Source organism: Anarhichas minor, unplaced genomic scaffold (assembly GCF_050575085.1).
Source record: "Anarhichas minor isolate MPS153535 unplaced genomic scaffold, ASM5057508v1 ptg000062l, whole genome shotgun sequence".
Taxonomy (NCBI): Eukaryota; Metazoa; Chordata; class Actinopteri; order Perciformes; family Anarhichadidae; genus Anarhichas; species Anarhichas minor.
The window spans coordinates 6,413,801-6,430,896 of record NW_027466508.1 but is presented as its reverse complement, the minus strand read 5'-3'; the positions used below and the strand labels follow the sequence as shown (position 1 = coordinate 6,430,896).

The 17,096-nt window shown below is 43.9% G+C and overlaps 1 protein-coding gene across 2 annotated transcripts; it reads left to right on the top strand.

The window, feature by feature from the left end:
* Window positions 1–370: 370 nt before the first annotated feature.
* Window positions 371–16,811, top strand: neto2a (neuropilin (NRP) and tolloid (TLL)-like 2a). Of its 2 annotated transcripts, XM_076077906.1 has the most exons (11): window positions 371–380; window positions 4,026–4,086; window positions 4,344–4,477; window positions 6,994–7,242; window positions 7,662–7,709; window positions 8,237–8,364; window positions 11,310–11,538; window positions 14,893–15,006; window positions 15,191–15,321; window positions 16,065–16,515; window positions 16,663–16,811. In XM_076077906.1, the coding sequence occupies exons 1-11, from the start codon at window positions 371–373 to the stop codon at window positions 16,809–16,811; spliced, it is 1,704 nt and encodes a 567-aa protein (XP_075934021.1). The 2 variants fall into 2 exon arrangements, with proteins under 2 accessions (XP_075934021.1, XP_075934020.1); XM_076077905.1 differs by having other exon boundaries at window positions 4,026–4,082; window positions 4,334–4,477; window positions 16,065–16,811.
* The last annotated feature ends 285 nt before the right edge of the window (window positions 16,812–17,096 follow it).

Sequence of the window (17,096 nt, the reverse complement as noted above, 5' to 3'; positions counted from 1 at the left end):
ACCATCCACCCATATGCGTCTTTTGGATACCTGCCTCTCCTAGAGCGCGTCAGCCCGCCTGGATCAGTCCATTCTCCACATGCCATCTCCACGGTAGTCCCGCTTGAAGAAGCTGCATTCGCGGTGATGATGCCCGGCTGAGAGGCTCGCAGCAGCGTTCATCCTCCAGCCAAACGCAGCGGGACCCGCCGACCGAAGAGGAGCCTGGTGCCGCTTCCCTCCTTGGCGCGTGGCTCTGCGCAATGGATTTACGGTTGTCGGAGAAAAGTTGGATTTCGTGAAGAGCCCCGTGGACCCCTAAAATGGACATAAAAGGAGTGCGTTTTTAGTGAAAGGTGCTTTTGGGTTTGGAATCACACCGTGAGAGGAAATGCACAGAGGTGAGTTGGACACGAGCCGCTCGAGAATCCGCGATGCGCGTCAAGGTCCGGTGCACTGCGCAGAGAGAACCGACAGTTTGTTTTAAGCTTGGATTAAATGTATCTACCTCTTTACATTTTCCCCTTTTTTTTTGCACGGAGGATGTTTTGTTTGCAGGTCATGTGGATTTCAACACGTCCAGAGCAATTAGGGCATGCAATTATAAAAATGCTCACTATGGCTCAGCTTCAGAACAGATTTACTCATCTTTAAATGCATTTCTCTGATAATGAGAACGCTAATTAACAGGTAAATAAATACAAACTGACTAATCTCCCACCGCTCTTTGCTACACCTCTCTTTCTGTCTATTGTATTGGTCTTTATGGTATCAACTTGCCCTCTCGTGCCTGTTTAAATCTTCTGCTTTTTTATTGCCCACCACACTGATTGACATGCCAATAAACACTGATTGCCCAATTCAAGTTCCAGCGTCTGTTGGTCACCTTCCAATATTCTAAGATTCAGCAAAAGCCAGACCGGTTCGTCTGTGTGAAAATAAACAGTGTGAAAATAAACTAAAATAGCCCAACAACAAATGGTTCCTAAAACGTCGCATGTTAGTTTTGAACAGGTCATTAAATGAAGGGGAAAAAAAGGATCCATCATTCTAATGGTCCGGTACGCTGGGTTATTTCAGCGTAATGTAAAAAGGGGACCAGGACCAGAGAGGTTTAGCAGTTTGGGCACTGCGAGGTGTGTCTCTGTCCGTACAGCCTACGTGGGTGCGATCAGATTATTTGTGATTCATGATATAAATGGACAGCAACGGTCAAATACTATTTGAAGTCCACCAGGGAGCATTGAGTGCTTCCCATCAGCGGACAGTTTGACCGTGTTCATCTATCTCACTGACAAAAACATCGTGTCTGTCACAATACTGGCCTCAGAAATGTGGCCCCAAAAAGAAGCGCGTTTGCAGCTGTTTATTGCAAATAGGTGCCATCATGTCTCTTCGAATATTTTCTTTAAAATTGAATTATGAATAAAATATACAGCGGCTCACACCACTTCAAACGGCTCGCAACTGGGGTCCTACAACAATGGATTATTTCTCCTCCCAAATTCTGAGCCAGACGGTGTCGTGTGCGCGCGTACCGCATGCTGTCCGGCTCCAGCCGCTGTCTCGCGCTATCAACACCTGAGGCACGCGCCAGCCGCAGCACACGGCTGCAACACCTCTTGAGTTCAGTGAAGCGTTCTCTTTGCCTGGTGTGGACAGTTTACTGCACTAACTAGCCGTGGGGTTAAACACATGTAAAGTGTGTTCGTGGGCCATTAGCTAGCCCACTCTTTAGGCTAACTAGTTTGCCTAACTATTCATATGTGCACCGTTCGGCCTTATGATAGCCTAATTAGCTTAAGTGGCCACAGGTGTAGCCTATCTGTCACATACCACAATGGCTCATTCTTAATTTTAGCTGTAACAGAGCATGTCGACCGATGAAAAATAAAGCCATGTTTCTATGGACCTGGAATATGGAATATGAAGCTTTATCTTTACTTTACTGGCTTGACGTTGGACCCATTCTTTGCCTCATTAAGCGGTTAGTTTATAAGCTACTAATGAGCTAAAGTCTATGGTAGCTGATTTGTAGACGTAACAGTTAGTCTTTGTAATTAACAGCATATAGATTAAAGGGAGATAAGATAAAGCAAAAGCCCACATTATCAGCTCTATGATATCACCACAGTCCTTTAGTCCTGTGTTACAGAAGGCTGGTTTTCTTTCGAGAGAGGAAACATTACAGCCTCAATCTGGTTTGTAAGAGGAAGTGAGAAGTGATGTAAAAATGAAACGACGTGACCTAGAATCGTGGGGTTGACCCCGTGGCCAATTTCCCCCTCCTCCTCCTGTAAAATGACCAGAGGTCAGATACAACTGCTTTCAGTGGGATGTGATGAAGCATTTAAATGTCGGGAATATTTATTTTAAGGAATTCAGCTGAATGACCCAACCTACAGGATATACAGTATATCGACACAGGGGGGGGCAACAGATATTAAGAGGGATGCTTTTTGGAAAGCCTGTTCATTGACGTTCTTTGTCAATAACTTATCATTCATCATCCATTTTTATAAACGTTCACAAGCTGTTATCTTGGTGTGACAATGGCTGAAACTCTATTTAGCTTGTGATTTATTCATATTACAAAATATGTTACAAATGCCTGCATTAATTATGCAACTTTTGCCAAATAAGGTGATTAAATATTGATATGCTTGATACACATTTTCTTCGACTGCAGCTCGAGGCAGCTCTTACTCGGTGCATAACTCTTACAGGTAAAATAACCGTTGCTTGTTAAAGCATTTGAAAGGATGACAAGATTCCTAGCTTCGTTGAGGGCCGCAGCAGTGTACAGTGTCCTCGCTATCTACATGATTTAATGACTGGCTTATAATGTAAAAACAAAACAAACAAACAAAAAAGCTTCAGTGAGACCCTACAGCATCTATTTGGTTCTTGAGTTTGTTTGGGTGGTCTGTTCTCTAAATGTGCCTGTGGTCGTTCATCCTCCCACCTAGGATACTTCATTGCAAGATAATGGAGATGCAAGTAATGAGGAACCCGGGGCCTGCATGGGGGGCGGCGCGTGCGTGTGCATTTCAAAACGAGTCCATTCGAACATGCCTGCTCATTGGTGCGGTTGTGTTCACTGCTTATGTTAACCATGCATTCTTCTTCATTAGACCCCCCACCCCTCTCTCTCTCTCTCTTTTCCCTGCTCTCTCCCTCTCTTTCTCTTTCATCCCTCCTTTCTGTGTGCCATTACGCAACGTGCCAGGCTCACGCTCGCGATCTAATTCGATGTGAGCGGGCCAACCTATTATGAACTCAGAGGGGACCAGGTCTACAGTGGCTTATCAGAGGAAGACAGTGTCAGGAGCTGTAACGCGCTCGCCCTCACTGCAGATATCATTGTAATACAACATATTTCACCTATTGTCTGTAGCCGTGCATGCTCTGCCCAAATGACCGTCCCTTCATCGGTGCCGTAAGCCTTGGAGCCTGTAATCCTGTTTTTTCTGCTAATGCGTCATGTTTCTGGTGCCTAGAGGCCGCAGATTAGCTGGTTGGAGTCTTGTGGTTTGGATGAGAGTTGATGGTTTAAAACTATCTTTAATGAGCTACTTCTTGCTGCTCCCGCTACTACTGCTATTACTGTTATTACGGAGAGCCAATTCCCTCTGCACACTTGCGGTTCTATTACTTCTTTGACTACCTCCAATAATCCTGCTGTATCTAGCAGTGGTAGTATTGCTTGTGCATGTGCTCATTCTGACAGCAATGACTAACCTACTACTAGTGCAAGTGTCTATGCAGTTCCCCAGCAACTACATATTGTGTTAAAGCAACCATAATATTAGACTATATTAATTATCCTAGATTATAATTATATCATGAATGTATACAAAGACATGCATGTATACCATATGATTATGTTGTCCCTCACGGCCAGGTGAAATCATTATTGCAGCCGATCACACGCATACATTTTCTGTGGCTGTTGAATGGATTCCCATGTTCTCGTTTCTGAACATGAGGATATAAATGCAGTATTATATCACCTGTGACTAATGTGTTATATCTCTGTTTTGCAGCGTGGATACTCTTCTTTCTAATAGAAGAGGGTTTCGCTCTGGCACAGAGAACTAAAGGTAAGCCACAGCTCAAATGCTCCTCTGTTCCACGAATGTTGTCTCTCCCGAATAAGGGGCATTATCTCTACTCGAATCATAGGACTTAATTCTGTCCTGCCATTCCTCCCTCTTTATTCCCTGCTTGCTTTTTCCCTTTTTTTTTTTTCTGGCGCCCGCCGACCCTCCCTCCACTCTCCCTGCCTTCCAATCGTTCCCTCATTGATCCCCTGACTCAATAACCCGTCTGTTCTCTGCCTTTCTGCTTCAAGACTCCCCAAGCGAACATGGCGGCCAGAGCCCCAACCAGAACGACTGTGGCACGTGGGTCCGCAACATCAATGGCGGGGTGTTCACGTCGACAAACTACCCCAACACCTACCCGCCCAACAAGGAGTGTGTTTATATTCTGGAAGGTAAAGCAGGCTCCTTTTTCATTTGAGCACTTCATCTTCTGCTCGATGGCTGTTGTGGTCATAACAGCTGACACAGTTTCCCGCCTTTCAGCATATTGCCTTCTTCAGTGAATGTCATTAGTCTGACTGACATTGTTTTATATAACCTCGCCCCTACCGGATTTTCTGTTCCTTCGCTGGCAGGCAATCAGCTTCACATTTTTCAAATGAGCCATCCTGAGTTTGTTTCACCCCCACAGATATAACCCTTTGAAAATGATGGCGAGTGGCGCATTGTGGGTAGCCCCTGACTTTTGGCCTAATCAGTGTAGTGCTGTGTTCATCTCTATTGGCAGGCTGTGCCAGCAGACTCCGCTATTGAATGAAACATAAAACAGATGAACATCTGCTACAAAGCTGAGCTTCGGTGGCAAATAGCTGAATTGCCGGCTCCCTTGTCAACGCTTTAGTGTTTACCAGAAATACCACATCCATCAGTAATCTGGTGGCATGCCGCGCGGGAGACATAATGCAGTAGTAGCATCATTAGCAGCTTTAGGAGATAAGGTCTGGGATATTGGTTGATTGGTTTTCACACTAAATTGATGAACGGTCCGTGAAGTTAAAGTCCACCTTTTCGTGAGATGTGTGTGGTACTGGCTTGCAGTGGTGGAGGAGAGATTTCACACATGGCTCAAGGGCTCCCCCTGTGGACAAATCAAGCCCAGACCTGTTGTTGATGAATAAACCCTGACTCCATCCCAGGCGGCCTACTGGTGTGTGCAGGAGTACATCGCAGTGGGTCTGCAAGGCGACACACGGAACCTATCATTTGCCATTATTTGGTCTGAATGACCATATTCATAGTCATGTTCATATTCAGCCTTTTATTCTGCCTCTCAGAGACAGAGAGATGCTCACGTTTGGCACTCATAATTAGTGGTTTGTAAGACTCATTGATTATGTCATGTCCCCCGGTTCATCAGCTCAATAGATCGTGTGATTGAAGTTTCTGCTCCTTCGGTGTCAAACTGTGTAATTTGTGCTGTGTGTGTATGTGTGTGTGTGTGTGTGTGTGTGTGTAAGGGAGATAGAAAGTTATAGAGAGAATGAGACTCAGCGCACCAGGGAATGAACACACTGATAGCAGGAAGTGCAGACGTACAAGCTGCCCACTCAAGCAGAAAGGTAGAACACTCTGGCTCAAATTCAAAGACAAGAACAGACACACAAATCCAGTCGCACACTGTAACATACACATGTACTGCCCTCTTTTTCCCCCCCTCTAACGGGGCATGCTTGGCTTCTCCATGCCAGAGATGATTCAGAGCCCCATCCTCAGCATCTTTATTTAGTAGTATTCATCCCCCAAGGCAGGCATGAATTGCCCTTACTAAATACTTCCTCTGTGTGTGGGGGTCATGGTATTGAAGAGCTCTGGACATGCACTACGTAGACATTCTGGGGATTTGCATGACAGGTGAACTTGTGAACTGCAGTTCCTGCTGTGGTTGCAATGTTCTGGATTCCCTCACTCAGAGATAGCAGTGCTGACATATCAGACTGTGTCTTTGTTTGTGTATGCTTGTGTACATGCGTGTGCATAGTGAATGCCGCTGCTGATGGATGCATGCATGCATGCATATGTGGATATGTACCTTTGTGTTTATGTTAAATATAACGAAAATGACAGTGTTAATCTTGTTCTGCTCTCTCATGCGTTATGCATGCAAAGTTCATAGATGCAGAGATGTGCTTATAATGCTGTCATCCACAATTGGAAAGCACAAAACCAAAGTATAAATACAGTCAGGGTGATTTAATTATAGGTCAAACATCTATGTTAATCGGATTTTTTGATGTGCTGTTTTGGGAGAGCATCGAGACAGAATCTTACTAAGTTAAGGCAGAGCAGGTACTAGTTTATCCAACACGCTGAACATGTGAAGTACATGTAAGTGGGGCGAGCGTCCCCTGTGCTCACAATGGTCATTTGGCAAGAAACATTTTAATATTCATCAGTGAGGCAGCCAGTGAGAGGACAAACAACTCTCCTTCCTTTATATTAATACCTTTTAAATCAGTGCTGTTCTTTAGCGCTGCATGCTTCCTCTCGTGCTCCAGGTGCCAAAAATGTTGCTCCATAATTAATGGCTGATTAAAGCTGTGGGGAATATTTACATACAGTAAAAGTCAGCTATGTCTAAATGACAAAAGGCCATAATTTTAACAGATGGATAAGATCAGCAATGTCATAAATTCCATGTTTGAAAAGGGGCTTTACTAACCTATAGTACCCTTTGCCTAAGTTAAAAAAGTTTTCTTTCCACACAGTCGGCTGAGGGGTTAGAAGGTTAGAAGTAACAGCCCGAGTGCTCAGCTTCAAAATCCAGATTAACTCATATTTGACTCTACTTTATGCATTCAAATACCATCCAGATTTTTCTTTGTCCTGCAAAAGCAAGATTTAATTTTATTCCTGTCGTGGATTTAGCCCTTTTGTTTCCTTTCTCTCCCCACTCCCTTGTTTGCCAAAGCTCTTCCTAGACAAAGGATTCAGCTAGCTTTTGATAAGAATTACTACATCGAGCCATCATTCGAGTGCCGCTTCGATCACATCGAAATCCGCGATGGGCCATTTGGGTTCTCGCTGCTCATTGATCGCTTCTGTGGGGGAAAGAACCCGGGCCTGGTTACATCGACGGGACGTTTCATGTGGATCAAGTTCACCAGCGACGAGGAGCTGGAAGGCCTGGGCTTCCGCATTAAGTACACCTTCATTGCAGGTAGGGACACCCAAATTGTATATTGGCAGTTAATATACTGTAATTCCACAGTGCAATCTCAGATTCTGATTTCTGTATGCATCAAAGGTTTTGGGTTATATATGTAAAGAACGGAATCTGGTTCATTTGTTTTTATAAAGTCCCCCAAAATATAGGTGAGAATCCACCCATCTCCAACAATATCATAGCCTTCTTTCCTTTCCTTTTCTTGCCCTACAGCAGACATCAGAACCTCCTGAATCTAAACCCAATATGCCTAGAAATCAGTGTCTGCCATCAGGCGACAGATATTAGCTTCAAAGAGACCCCTCTCTGCTTCATCTGGCTCGGCTTAATGGGATCTTATCTTGTGTTCTCTGCTTATCCATTTCTGCCGTGTGGATTGAGAGTAATGTGCCTCCCGAATCTTATCATTTCAGACCCTGATTTCCATCTGCACGTGGGCGGACTGCTGAATCCCATCCCAGGTGAGCTCTTCAGTAGTTCGCCGATTTGTGTTCGATCGTATTTGAAGAGCTCTTTTAGCTCAGAAGCTTACCGGAGGCGATCTCTGCCGCCGACGTGAATGCTGAACGTGCAAATATACCTTGACAAGCACACAATTGTACAACAAGTGAGAGGATGTACATACACAGACATGCACACATTAAAACACATGAAGGAACACACACACACACGTTTCATCCTGATCTTTCTGCCTTTGTTCCTCTGTCCTCTTATTGTCCTAATCCGCTGTGCTCACTTCAATTCCACCTTAAATCCTTTCTTTCTTTAAATAAAATCCTTCGTCTGTCCCTGTCTGTCATGCTCCTCTTCTCATCCTACCCCTTTTCCCCTTTATCTTCTGCTCTTTCTTCTCCCTCTCTCTGTTTCTCCACTCTTTTTTCTGTCTTACTTCTCTCATGTGCTTCCGTGTGACCCCTTTCTCACCTTCCCTGTCCTTTACATCTCTCTTTCTCTTTCTCTTTCTCTTATTTCCTCTGTCTTTGTACAGACTGTCAGTTTGAAACCGGTGGATGGGATGGGATTATTCGCTCCAGTCAGGTGGAGGATGAAGAGAAAGTGAAGCCCGGTGATGCTCTGGACTGTATCTGGACCATCAGGGCTCCTCCTCAGTCCAAGGTCAGTACAAAGGACCGTATTAGTCATCAGGAATAACGGCATGTGTTGCTTCTATCCTATCCTTCAACCCATGTTTGGTACTCTGAGAATTTTGAAATAGAGACCAACCCACGGCCTGGTCTGTGACTCTTTGGATGACTTCAATTCAAAGTACAAAATAGCTCACAAACGCACGCCTTAACATGATGTAATTAGTAGTTATGATGTAAATTACTAAAACACACTGAGAACTCCCGATATATTAAAGTATTCAATTGTATTCATCTCATCTTTGAGGGATATTTGTTTTCGACACTCGCTCCACTGAAAGACTGAACAATATTAGAGGACATTTTACATCTGAATCATCTAACACTCAGTTATCTCAGTTATCTTCTACCATTTCACTACCCTTGTAGACCCTGAAATGTGTTGTTGCACATCCCTCTGAGTGCATTCTAAAGCTGAATGTTTATTTTGGTCAAATTGCTGATGTTTTGTAATCAGTATGAATGGTGAAAAACTGCATGGAGTTGCTTTTTGTTCAAAGCTGGGCCACATTACAAGTGATACAAAATATCATCTAGCTGGTGACACATGCAGTCTATCCCAGATATAAATAGTCACCCGAAATAAGAAATCTGATGAGAAGTAATTGAGAAATGAACCATGAAGCCTTGTGTAAATAGAGTTGAATTGGGGAGATGCTCTGAAGAACAGCTCAGAAATGTCTGAATAGTGAAAACCCCCCTGTGTACCATCTGTCTGTTTGTAGAGTTGCACCAGAACTTCACCTTGACACTGTTCTCCATGTTCACATTATCATTCCTTTTCAGTTTGTCAGTGCGTGTTTCAATGGAGAATTCCTATTCTTATTATCACATACTCTGTATGAATGCATACAGCATACACCTGTGTTCTCCAGTCACTGAGAACAAAGCCTCCCGGTGGCCATGTCAGTGTTGTGATTGTAATTTAACACATAATGGGAATGAACAGTGCAAATACACAAAGAGGCAGCATGGGAAAAAGCAATGCAGGCAGATTGTTTTGAGAAAATGTAGCCCTGGAGATTCATAAGTACATTTTCAAGCCAAGAGTGAAAGCCCAGTTATGTGTTCTCATAAATTCTGATATTTATGAGTGGGTATCTGAAACCCCATTGAAATTACAGCCATAAACTGCCTAGCTTTGATTCACTGCTACTCTGCTTCTGCCTCATGACTAAATGAGTCATCAGCAAGCTCCTATACTACTCACTTGCCACAACAATACAGTATATGACACACATGCACACACAAATTCATGCACATCTAATGAAAACAGCAGATGTACAGTCACAAATTACACAATATACTGTCACAGAGTACTGTAAGCAATTACCTATACACATTTTACACCCATATGTAATGTTATACGCGTACGTACGTAATGTTCACGCATGACTCACACACATGCTCTGCCTGACTTCTCTCTCACACACACTCGCAGATTAATCTCCACAGTCATTTCGCTGGTGCTGCGTGTGCAGTGTGAGGCAGCAGTGAAGAGGATCTGAATTTAGCAGCAGCACCGAGTTGCCGAGCCAGATATTAGCTCAACGAAGCAGAAGGAGCAGAGCAGCACACTCGGCAGCAGTACAAGAGCAGCTCCTTAACTGCTGCGTGCTTACAGGAGCCTGTGTGCTAAATGTGCTGAAGTTTCATCTACGTTTTTTTTCTTATCATGTCATTACTGCTGACTTATTCAAACAATTTAGAGACATTATTTTGTAATTACTTTGCAGGTTGAAATGTAACACTTCTATGTGTTTAGGCTAACTAACGGCAGGCAGGTGTGTGGACAAGTGCAAACCACAGGCTCTGTAGTTGGCCTTATTAACAAAGACAGTTAGACATGCCTCAGTAGGAAAAGCACAGGTGTAAATCATAAATTTAACGATGGCTAAATTCAATTTGGCTGCGTCGGTTTCAGGGTCTTGTTATTTATTGTGCATGCTGTCTCACTGTCACACTCAGGACTTACTGGGACACAATAGAACAGAGCCGTCTTTAATGTCATTAGCAACAGCTGTGCCTTTCCTGCTCTGACAAAAAAAGGTCTGCTGTGAAAAAGGTCTATTCAAACACAGGACACGTGCACAAACACAAGTTGTATCTCAATTTTCACAAAAGGCATTTTGACAGTAACAAAAGCACAGTTAACAACAACATTAACAACAACACTTTTCGTTCAAATCAGCCAGTTCCTATTGAACACGCTCGCTACCTGAAGTGGCTTATCGTTAATATTATTAGTTACACCTGTGAGGAAGGAGGGCCTTTTTTTTTCTGAATTTGGAGGACACACTGGTGTACTTTTGTCAGTTCTTTGATATTTCCATCAAATCTTAAGTTAGTAGAATATCACATGAGAGTAGTACTTTATGAGGACGTCTTTTCAGTCTGAGGCCAGACTCTCTCGTGTTCGGAGGAGGCGCAGGTTCAGCTCACTAGCCTTCAGTCCCAGGGGCATTCTCTGAATGGAGACACATCTCAGAGAAGAGAGGAGGGTGTGGGAGACAGAGCAGCACTGTCACAATTATTTTTCAAAGACTGACTTTTCTAAGTAGCAAGTTATTAGTGTATGAATGGTGTGTGCCTGCCTCACAACTTGGATTGGATTTGTTTGATTTGATTCCATTGCCCATTAATGCATCTTCTAAGCTGTTTATCCTGTTTCTGTCCCAGCATGCTCTGGTGAAGAGGTGGGCAGGTCTCCGGTCTACCACAGGGTTCTGCTTTGATCTTTTCCATTCTCTTCCTTATCTGTGTTTTTAAATTTAGTAAGTAAATTTGCTTTACTGATTTAATGTAATATTTTCCACGTATTTGCGTTCATAAAGAGTCCAGCTGCTGGTTAGACCGCTAACAAGCAAGGATTGCTGTGGAGTTCTGTCATTCATTTGCCTCCACATTGATTTGCAGATCTACCTGCGCTTCATGGAGTACCAGATGGAACATTCTAATGAGTGCAAGAAGAACTTCGTGGCCGTGTATGATGGCAGCAGCGCCATCGAGAACCTCAAGGCCAAGTTCTGCAGCACCGTGGCCAATGATGTGATGCTGGATAACGGCGTGGGAGTCGTGCGAATGTGGGCTGATGAGAAGAGCCGCCTCAGCAGATTCCGCATGCTCTTCACCTCATTTGTTGACCGTGAGTAACACTCTTCTTGACCACATACCTCAGCCTTGACCCTGTTTTCCCATCTTGTTGCACCATATCTGTTGAATTGTGTCATTCTTACACCTTGTATCATTTTCATTCGTTATATGTTACAGTTTTGATGCTATGCTATTGCTTAGCACTTCAGTATCTTCTCTTTGTGGCTCTCTGTAGCTCTTTCTTAATTGAATACGACCACAACAACAACAACAGGAAGAGCTACATAGCCTGAGTGCCTCTTTGGTGTTAAACTTATTGATTTTGAACTCTTTGTTTACCTGTTTGGCCTGTATCTCATTCAAAATATGACATTGTGACGAAGCAAGATGATACGTCTTGTGATAGAGGTAGATCCGATTCCATGTCCTTGTTGCAGATTTGGTCTGAATTGTGTGCAACTCAAAAGAATAGAGCTCACTAATAGAAAAAAAGCTCTGTTCCAGTTTCCTTTGCCCCTTGTGACTGTGTAACTCTCTGTAATATGCCATCACTTTACTGCAACAGCCACGACTTTATCCACCCACACACAGAAAACAGACCCAAGAACAGTTGATTTACGAGGTCCTGCATTCTGTCTGCGTCAGTAGTCACTAACGGACACGGTGTGTCAAGTGTCATTTCAGCATGGAAAGCTAATTACACTGGACCATGTTTGGAGCATAGATGTGAGAAAACAAATTATTTACTCCAGCATTTTTTAATTACTGAAAGCATCAAATCATTTTTGATACGCATGTCGCAGCATGATACTGTCCCTATTATAGGCCATTTACCATAGGAATTTATCTGTTTTGGTGAAAAGAAAAGCTGAGTAGGGTTAATGGATCTACTGGAAGTAATTATGAATTAAGCGTCATCATTTCTGAAGGACAAGAAACTTTCTAACAGATGCTGCTAAAGGTTTCACATAAAGTAGCAGGAATTGCCATGCAGGAAACAGTTTTTCTATTAGCGCACCGTAATATTTTCATTAAATGCCTGAATAGTCTCAGATATTAATTGTCACATTCTCCTGCACACTTCCCAAACCCTGGGCGAATGCTAATGTTGTTTTCAGCAAACCCATAACCATTGCAGTCAGAATTTAATGGCCTTCTATATTCAGCAGGGGTTGGGTTTTTTACTCCGAGAGTCCTTAAGACCATTTGGATCATCGTTAATTCTGATCACACAGTCCATCTCCGGGAAGTCTGAAGTCTCTTGAGTACCTCCCAAACTTTATTTGGTCAGAGTCAGCGACTGGCTGAGAGCTGACTTAGAGGTCAGAGGGAACCATTAATCTTTGTCACTCAGAGAACAAGATGAGTTTTGCATTCTGCACTCCATCATCCTTAATGTGCAGTAATCTTCCGACAGAGCCCCCTCTGACATGTAAAGCAGACGTATTAAGACTTTCCTGAATACTCACTCGCACCCACAGTGTGTGTGTGCGTGTGTGTGCGTGTGTGTGTGTGTGTGTGTGTGTGTGTGGAGGGAGGGTAGGGGTGAGTGGGTGAAGCGTTGTTGTCACCCTGTGAGATGCTACATTTTGAAGGCGGGACACGTATAATGGATTTGGAAGTGATCCCAGTGTCAGGGGAGCGACCCCATCTACAGGCTCACTGGGAGATAGATGGGGTGGACGCTCCGTCACAACGCACACACACTATATTACACACGCCCTTCCACACATATATACATGTCCCTTTGTCAAAATGATTTAACCCTGAGGCAGAGGAGGCATGGAGGGAAGTGGAGGCTCAGAGCCCTCATCACAGTGGACCTCAGAGCAGTGGGTGAAGCTGGTGGAGCTGTGATCAGGACTCAGAAAGTGACTCATGTTTTAGTCAGGAGGGGCTGAATGAGAACAGATTGGAAGAGTGAACAAGCCATAAGAGACATGTTGAATATGATGTACAGATGATGTGTTTGACACTGATCACTCGGTCCGTTTGTGGTACCGTGGAGGTTGTGTGGCTCAGTTTCTATGTTGTGGCTCTATGTTCTTCACGTATGTTTGCAATCTATTTAATAATATGTAGTTTAATATAGTCATTCAGATTTTTCATGTTATTTCGATCCACTTTTACATCCACCATTTACTGCATGTCTGTCGGTCCTGGAAGAGAGATCCCTCTTGTCTGAGATTTCTTTTGTTTTTTTGTTGGATTTTGAGCTATATAAGTAAAATTGGCTGGACTTGACTCAATTGAAGAGATGGAAAAAATGGAGAGAGAAAAAGACTCGGTCATATGTCTTATGTCTCAAATTGGAATTTTGTTGTTGTTGTCTACACCTGAGGCAAAATAATTTGATCATAAAATGCTGTTTTGGTTCCACATAGTGACAATGTGATTCTACAGAATGCATCAAAAAGATACAGCTCTTTGTTTAATCCGGAGATGGTTTCACAAAGATGTTGTCTTTTTGACCTAACAAAGCATTAGACTTAAGATAGACATCACACCAGTCCAGTTCATCTCCAGGACTAATATAGCTTTGTATTCAAGGTAAATAAAGATTCTCTTCAAACTAATAAACATGGCCGGTGGCTCAGTTGATAGTTTCAATACATTTTCACCTGTTAAATGGGAGATCTGGGTTTGATTCTTCTTTTTCCCTCAAGATACCAAAGCAGAAAAACAACCACAACACAGTGTTAATGATCAATAGTAAACGTTGTGCCGGCCTGCTACACATCCTCGGGTCTAATGGGGGAAAAAACTACAGAACACAACAGACTGTCTATAGCAAAACCCAGACATCTGCATCTGCTCTGAGCCTTGCAGCTCTTCCTCCTGACTGGCAGTGCATCGATCTCTGGAGCCCAGCAGCCAGCATCAATTACCAGTCATCTCTGTCTCTGCCATCGCAGCCTTCACACACCAACAGTCACTTTAATGTGGGATGTCTCACGGCACTATAGCCTGACCACCTACACCACATGAAGCCATTTCTACCACCACCCCCACCACCTGCCGTTCTTTTCATCTTCTCCTCTTTTCCATGTTTCTCCTCTCTGCCTACTCCCAGTTTTGCCACTCCCCTCCCTCTCCTGTTTCTCAAACTCCTTTGACGTGAAGGCTGCAGTGCAGTGAAGCTGCCATCTCCTCAGCTCATTGCCCCCTGATGTTGTGTCTGCAGGAAATGATGATGTATGGACTGTCTTTGTTAGACCTCTCTAGTCTTTTATTCCATGCTTCAACAGATTTCTACAGCCAATTTATCAATCTTTTATTGTTGTTTGTTGTTTTATTGTTATCATCAAAATAGCTTCCAGTCCTTTTCACAGCACTGTTAAACAACTGTTTTCCTGTTGTTGTTTTCTGAATTACATTATCTCTATGTATTATCTTTTGCCCGCAGCCCCCTGTTCAGGCAATTCATTCTTCTGCCACAGCAACATGTGCATAAACAACTCCCTGGTGTGCAATGGAGTTCAGAACTGTGTGTACCCGTGGGATGAAAACCACTGCAAAGGTGATCAACCTCTTTTTGTCAACTTTTACTAATTGAGGTTATTATGGTTAATTAGGATTTATTCTTGCAGGTTTTCAGGGTTGCTGTTCCATTTTTTTTTTTACATATATTTGTTTTCTTTTTCTATTACATATTTGTATTTCTTTTTCTTATTCTCTCCTCTCCTCTCCCCTTCCCACTCCAGAGAAGCAATCTCAGGGGCTTTTTCATCAGATCACTAAGACCCACGGCACCGTCATTGGTGTCTCATCAGGCATAGTTCTGGTTCTTCTCATCATCTCCATCCTGGTCCAGATGAAGCAGCCAAGGAAAAAGGTAGCTCATGCTTTGTGGTTGACCTTTTGTTGAGCAGGAAAGAAGAGACACATAATTGAAAGCGATGGTGGGATTCTAGACGACGTGGGGCCACTATAGTTGCTCTGGAGACAGGGAAGAAAGACAAAATCCACCCGTAGATTTTACACCATTACACGCCATATCAAATATAACGGCAGTATATCATAGAGTTAAAGGTGATTTTATTTTTTGGTTTAACCACTTTCTGTTAATCCGCCTCATCTATTCTTAGTCAAGTTTGTGAAAAACATATTTATTGCTTATCTATTGAGACTTCTCTGTAAGAAAAATGAGTGTTCCTCTGTAGTGGACTTCTCCATGTATGACTGCTGAATATTGGGCAAAATGGTGACTCTAGAAAGGCTTTTTGACACCGAGCAGCTCATATTTTAAATGTGTGTAAATGATGTGCAAACAAGTATTGTGCATTTCAAACAAAGGACTTTCAACAGGGAGGCCGGTGTTTGTGTCTCAAAGTATTCTGAGATATTTCTAAGTTACTTTAGTGATTTTGTGGCATGCTTTTCGTATTAATGTTATGTATTTTAAGCCCAGCTATGATATTTTCTCTTAACCAAGTGGTTTTGTTGCCTAAACCCAAGCAGGTGTTTTTGTTTGAATTCACACCGTTACCCACAGGTTTACTGTGAACGTGTTGTGTAAAATAGTGGCCTTCTAACCACTCAAATTGAACTGTCCGAATGGATCTTCTTCTTTTCAAGGTCGTAGCTCGCCGGCCAGGTGTCTTCAACAAGGCGGGCTTCCAGGAGGTCTTCGACCCGCCCCACTACGAGCTCTTCTCTCTACGTGACAAGGAGATATCGTCAGATTTAGCTGACCTGTCTGAGGAGCTGGACAGCTTCCAAAAGCTGCGGCGCTCCTCCACCATGTCCCGCTGTGTCCACGAGCACCACTGCGGCTCGCAGGCCTCGGTGGCTACGGGCTGCGGCAGTATGAAGCACAGCCGCACCACCCTGAGCTCCATGGAGCTGTCCTACCACAACGACTTCTCCAAGCCACCGCCCATGAAGACTTTCAACTCCACCGCCAGCTACAAGAAGAGCTGCTACGGCTACAAGCAGCACGCACAGACTCACGACTGCGACCAGCAGGTCATCGAGGACCGCGTCACAGAGGAGATCCCGTGTGAAATCTACGGCCGTGGAGGAGGAGGTGTGGGAGGAGGAGCCATGGGTGGAGCAATGGGAGGAGGAGGAGGAGGGGGAGGAGCGTCAGGGATTGCAGGAGGAGGGATCGGAGGAGCGGTGGGGATAACGGGAGGAGTGGCGATGGCGGGGGGAATGGGTATGGTGGGAGGAGTGGGCATGGCGGGGCCCAGTGGCATCACTGGAGGTATCGGCGGGGGGATGGCAGGAGCCTGCGGAACCCTCAGTGTCCGTGGAAACAGCGCTCGTAACAGTACCACCATGGTTGACCCACAGCAGCGCTCCATGTCCATGGACTTCTAGATGGTGAACGGAGAAAGGGAACCCAGAGAGAGCTCATATTTCATGTCAGAAGAGACGAGAGAAGAGTAGACAGGAGAGTCACAATAATCTTAAATTGATCACTCCTCTTCCCTCTTCTGCCTTTGCTTTCAAAGCAATATTAAAAGTATTGCACTCAAAGTCTGGTCTGATAGTTTGGGAAATTGGCAGATACGAACCAAGAATCAAAAAGGGGATAAAACTGGACTGTTGGTTCTATTCTTCAGGATACTGAGCGAAGGGAGGGTGGAGACATCTAGTCTCTCC